The 6,474-nt window shown below is 41.6% G+C and overlaps 1 protein-coding gene across 16 annotated transcripts in view; it reads left to right on the forward strand.

Annotated features, from left to right (window-relative positions):
* The window catches only part of cyst (rho guanine nucleotide exchange factor 18 cysts), a 223,300-nt gene that overhangs the window by 10,304 nt on the left and 206,522 nt on the right, over nt 1-6,474 (forward strand). For all 16 annotated transcript variants that reach the window (XR_015316507.1, XM_086974227.1, XM_086974226.1 and 13 more), the window contains one exon: nt 5,721-5,791. Coding sequence is in view for 13 of the 16 variants with exons in the window: in XM_086974227.1 (XP_086830353.1) it covers nt 5,759-5,791 (33 nt within the window). In the remaining 3 variants the exon portion in view is untranslated. The remainder of the gene's footprint in view (nt 1-5,720; nt 5,792-6,474) is intronic.

Below are 6,474 nucleotides of genomic sequence, written 5' to 3' on the forward strand. Positions count from 1 at the left end.
TATATATATATTGTGTATAAGATTAAATATTTAGTTGAAATAAAAGACCACTATTTCGCTTGACGTGGACAGTCGTATCATGAGTAGTAGTAATGTCTGTTGAGGAACAAATTGACGGGGTTTATATTTCTGTATTATTGGCTACCAGCATAAATGCCTGATGTTCTTATAGCCGCGTACTTAATAGCATATTGCTAATCTTTCGAGGTGGAGCTATTATCGTTCACTGTTATCACAAACTATAACAAGTTGCACAGGTCAGCGTCATTTCAGTCCCACTCCAAGCCAATGAAGGCGCAGTTAGTACGTCTGTATATTCTATTGTAATAGTAAACTAAGCATAACACGAGGTCGTACTGTGCTGTCTGCTCATCTGGAAATGATGCTCTCATGCTTTGACGGCCTGAGTCCGCCGGTCTTCAGTGCTCTTCCCCGTACTAAGCGCGAGTCGGTGATGCTGGTGGGCGTAGTTCAACAAAGAATACATACCCACACAAGCTGATTAAGTAGAACTACGGAAGTATTTCCGTTTGCGAAGCTTTATCTCAAGATGGCGGTATATGCAAAAAACGCAGGCGGAATCAACAAAATCAGTCGAAACAGACCCTTGTGGTTTTACGACAGGATCAAACTGGCATCGTTGTCAGGTTTCTTGAGTCCTTAGTTCTCTTTTTCTCTTTATGTGACAGTTCACAGTTTTGTCGAAGCATTATTTACAGAGTTATGTGAATATCGGTCGAATAATACCTACCTGTAAATCTGCGGTGTGTCCGGTCTGACAGTTAGTTGTTTATGAATGTTAGATTCTGAAATGTTATATGTATTGCAAAAACTTATGTCCTCTCAGTACCCTTCGTGCCGTTACACATCCGTCGTAACAGCCGGACGGAAACTTTTCCGGCTTCGTCTTACTTGCGAATGGTTTCGTCTTTCGAGGAAAGACTTGTGTTTTTTGTGCTAGTCTGATTAATATTGTTATTACTGTCTGTTCAAGGATTGGGTCGGCTTGATATTGTTGCTATTTGATTCACTGAAACATGGGTGTTGACTAAAGTAACTGACCGTGTGAGCAGAATAATTTAAATCGGTTGCTCATTAACTATTGGACTGCTGTTGAGGGACTATTTTGTGTGCATATCATATCTGTCTGATGCAAGAGGCTTAAACTATCGTTGGACCACTGTGGGAATCAGTTCTCCAGAGAAAGCAAACGTGCTTTCCACGGAGACGTGTTGTTCAGTAGAAGGCGGTAGAAACGTATAATTTTTACTAACGTATTAAGGGAATTCGGTGAAATCATGAGCGATAGTCAGACGCGCGGCCGACTAAGATGGCACAGACGCCAAAAATGGGAACACTGAATCGGATAATGTGATACTGCAGTTGCTAAGGGATAGCTAAGAGACACAGGTACCGGCACAGGTCGGCGTCAGCGTTCGGGCTGAGCACATTACTGCGTCATATATAATTTTGCAAGAGATAGATAGAAACAATTTCCATAGGAAAAAAGTTTTTTTTTTTCAAATTTACTTGTTTGTTTATAATTATTTAGACTAGCCTTACTATATTATTAGCAAGATGGGGACATATCCGTCTGTGTTGTTTCGTTATTTATTATAATAGTTAACTTTGATGACATTGCACCTAATAGGCCTTAATTACCATCTCGACTTCCGATGTCGATAAAATTTATTTCATAGTTAAACAATATGTATACGATCTCTTATCGTTGTTTCGTTCCGGATAAACGATGCGTCATATTCTATTTATGCGGGAAAAACAGAGTCAAATTGAACAAATGAAACAACAAGCGCCACTGTTTGCGAGCCCAGCCACAGCTGCTAAATGCGAATTGGTCGGACTTAGGTGTAGCTTAAACAGAAAGCTACGCTAAACGCAAGTAATAAGTTGCAAATATGGTAGGTCAGATCATCAGTATTACTCAGATCGGAAGAAAAAATAAATTTGAGTTCATCCTAAGCTATTATTTTGATTTTTTAATGGTGTTGAGATCGTAGGATATCGTAACGCTGCGTCCCTATAGCGTATATTGTTTTTTTTATCAGACAGAATACTGGCCAAGCTTATTCTAGCTGTGCTTCTATTTTTACGCAGAGTTACTGTAGACAGCCCCGGAAGAGTGATTAGCGAACTAGTTATAATGGAGAATTTTGCGAATCCTGTTTGCTTGCGGATGCAGAATAGCTACACTCGAACGTAGTAACTCTTGCTGCAGTTTGTCGAGAACCTCTGATTCGTTGCCACGCGGCCTAATTAACAGAGTTTTCAAAGCGCTTTCTTGACTTACATCTCTTTGAAGGCAACAAAAATGGCTTCCAGAGAATAACCTAATCACGCGGCCTGTTTGGCTGCCTCCGACGGGCGGGTATAACACAGTCGGCTTGTTAACAACTAAATATTATACTAGCAGCAATTTTCGATGTTTGCACTCGTTGCGTCTCACAGCCAGTTCAGCTTAATGGCACTCTGTTTATCTAATTATCTATATTTGCAAAAAGAACCCCTAATGGTTGATCTTGAGCGGTTTGGTCTGCTTGCGGCTTCTATTCTGCAGGCATCACTATACAATTAATAAGCAGGACGTACCTTTGTCGGGACGACACTTCGTCTACGGCTTCGCCCATTTTCGCGACAGCAGCAGTGGCGGGGTGCGCGGTGCTTGTGGCTGTAGTAGCTGCTCGACACTTTCCTAGACAGGACATCAGTGTCGTAGCATCTTCTCAGCTGAAACCCGTTCGACCCAGGATTCGAAGGCTAGAGCTTTTGCGCGAAAGTCGAAGTACAACCGACTGTGGTAGTAGTAGTGCTAATAGCTCGGAGTAGACAGGTTCAGCTAGATAACGAGCGAAGGGTAGGCAAAGCGCCTGTTGACCTATGGGCATGTTACCTACGCGGAGCAGCAAGGCCGAACTCCAATTTTGTAACGAAATGCGCCAACTGCTAACGTTATCTTAGCCGCGTATAGCGTACAGACAGAATGACTGTCATGGTGACGATATAGGTTTGGCCGATAGCGACTGTTCGCCAAGCGATATTCCAGGTCGTATTTCGTTGGTGGATCGCAGGCTGTTCATGCAAACAAGTTCGCGCACAGGGGCTAAACTTGCGTGAAGCGCTAGAGGAAGAGTAGTAGGTAAGCAATACACGAAGGTTCGGCAGGCCTACCGTGACTTGCACAAACTTGCGTAGGCAGCAAGAGAAGAAGAACCTCAAAAGGGAAGAAACTGGAAGTTTTTGTTGAAGGGGTCAAACACTAGGGCGACGGCAAAGGAAAATATATGAAGTCAGACCACTGCTTGTTCCGCTGCCATTGGCTTGGGTGCAGACGACGAGCAGCCGCAGTACGAAAACTATGAAGAGAAATGATGGATTCAGGCAGTGCCAGGAAGTGTAGGGGAATAGCTGGCACAGGCCACATAGCACAGATAGAACGACGAAGTTACTTCCTTCGATAGAGAGACAGGGAAGGTATTCTAGATCACAAGAAGAAAGTGTAATAGGAATGGTCCGAAAGAATGAAAAACAGGGCGGAATAAAGGTTCGCCGAAGGGCATCATTGTTGTGTTTCAGAATACGAACAATGCCGCAGTTGCTTGTGGGGCCAAGGCCACGGGTATCCCGACAGAAAACTATACTCGAATCTGTCCTTGTTGCCGGTTAAATCTAGTACTGCTGCCGGGGTCTTCTTGAAAGATTCAAATAGAGCGAGCACAAGTAGGGCCGAAAAAAACGCTTATAGCAAGCTACTTGTGAGCAATACATTGCGCAATTTAACTGTTTACTATACTTAACCAAAGTTATATATCTAGATTGCGCATTATCTGACCTCGTTTTTTCCGTCGACAGTGTTGCCCGCAGAATTTGAAAGCTTACGGTAGCATCGGAAAATGTAGATTTGCAGAACGAAACACGTGCTGTTTACCATTGCCTTAATACCTTCCCGCTATTTTAATTTTCTTAGCAAGTTGGATCTTCCTGATACTGAGGTTAGGCAAGCTCGTTTTTTTCTACTATGGTATATTATTGCCATGCCGCTGTAGAGGTAGGTTGAGGAAAAACTCAGATAAGCTTAATAAAATCCGTCAATAGATAGATAGCAAACACTACATGAAAAGAATAGAACATAGTATTCCACATCCGGACTGACATTCCGTATCGCAAGCTTGCCCTTCGTGGATTTCGGCAGAGGACTAAAAGGGCGCGATTATACTGCTGGCCCCTCTTGCATGACCCTCGTAATAATATCTCACGAGGCAGATACGGTATAATTCAGTCTATAAGGAAGTAATAGTTAAAGATCAGCCATAGGTTCAAACAACCAGAAAAAACCCTCGTATCTGTTGCTTATCTTGTGGTTTTAACTCGATCTTTCTCATAACTTCAACAAAGTTGAAAAACCAAACCTAATCTTACTACACATGTAGAAAGAGGTATACACCGATGGCAAACTTTGAACTACTACAATCGTGCAAATCACCGCGACAAGATCTAAGATTGTCAGGACCCCGCATCTAAGATTATTCAATAGAACCAACATAATCAAACGGAAGTACTAAGACGAAAAAAATCAGAAGATCTTCAAACATGCGCTTCGCCGTAGAAGTATATCAATACAACTCTATGTTCAGATTCTGCTTTGTCTTGTCCACATATTTATGCTGAGAAGTCTCTGCAGGAGACCAGCGCACACAAACGACGATGCGAGGTAGATAGCAGCAATTTTCAAAATATCCGTATCTATAACCTTGTCACATGAATAAAAAAAAAAACCCAAAATCAGTTAAACGAGTTAGGACTCGGAAAAACCTACGTGTTACATAAATGATGGTTTAAGACTCAAGCATTCGAAGTTGGAAACCTATTCTTATCCTGCGACTGGGCTTTTTGTTAATCGACAACTGTTTGTTTCGAGATTTAAACAGTGTTTGGAAATGTTTCAAGAAAAAGATTTAAACATCAGAAAGATTCAAAAGACCGTATACACTCCCCTTGTTGAATCCCCGTAGTTTAGTGTTTTATAAAAGCGGATAAAAGAAATCTTCGTTGGAATGATGATAGTCGTTAGTAGTAATAGTAAATAGATAATAATTTTCATACGTTATATATTGTATACAACTTTTGTATATTACTTTATTATACATTTTTATAAATATATTCTTTGCATAAAAGGGTCACAAAGTCTGTACAGAGCAGCCAGCACGTACAAGCGGCGAATACCATACGAAGGCGGGCGCAGGTCTCAGAGTGAACAGTTTTAGACGTATTTCTCTATCGTCGTACGCTGGCGCTGTTAACTCACGCTGAGGTGCAGTAGCACCGTAAGTGGAACTTGTCACGCTTTCAGCGATGGCTGATGTAGCTGCTGGAAGGACTACGCAGACAATGTCTAACAAAGGTCGACGGAGGCGCATAGTTAGGCTTGCGGAGGCGCTTTGCTAATACAACGGTCCTTTTTGGATACATATATCTATGGAATTAAAGAGGCAATTATGCCGCATAAGGATGATACATAAACTATTTGATGAATACACGTATGCATATATAGACCGATGCTATAACCCGCATGTTATATTCTTTCGACGTTCTCATAGGTGAAGGTATCGCGTATCTACGCTCTGCTATTTACTCTTACGATTCTCTAAGCAGGAATTTGTGGATAACAGTCACTTGTTCCTTTACGTTCTTGGATTACCTTGCAGAATAAAAAGTCTGCTGCAGTCCCTGTTTTAGGACCACCATGGAGATTCGACCTTCAGAGTCGCCGATATACGTAAGTATTTTTTAATCAACGGTGCGTCTTTCTGCACTTTTGTTTATTCAATTTTCCAAGTAACGTTGGATAATAAATATGATCCTGGATATAGTTGCATGGCTGAAGATCGCATTAAGTACATTGACATTGAGCCTGGATGCTTTATTGAGTCGAGTAGAAAAAAATATTAAGCACAGGGGGAGTGCAGTTCTGAGCCTCGTCAGATTTTGAACGCACTATTATCCTACAAACGTACGACACATTTGTTTGTTTAAATGTCGGACTCATCTAATAGTCGGCTATGCTTTTTTTTTTATAGCTGCCATATTTCTCGAACATCACACTCTGTAATAACATATGGTGCGAGTATGCCTAGCACCATGTGTTATTACAGAGTGTGACTGTCCGGTGGCCTGTGTCTGTAATGCAGACATATTCGGGCTCGATAGGACGGAGATTTTTTATTCTTTAATATTATTAAGAAATGCTTGTGTTTATCATGGTCATGACGGGCACAGTAATGCCAGTAATTGAAATGTAACTACGCATAACTACGACCGGCTATGTATGTTTGCTGAGATTTTCTGTAACATGGGGATGTGTTATATATGATTGATTTTTCGTTGCGTGGCTTCGACCTTGCTATCGGGCATGCGAACGTGGAATGGCGCTGTAAAATATACAGGCATATGCATACTTAT

Source organism: Varroa destructor, unplaced genomic scaffold (genome assembly GCF_002443255.2).
Source record: "Varroa destructor unplaced genomic scaffold, Vdes_3.0 BEIS01000007.1, whole genome shotgun sequence".
Classification (NCBI taxonomy): Eukaryota; Metazoa; Arthropoda; class Arachnida; order Mesostigmata; family Varroidae; genus Varroa; species Varroa destructor.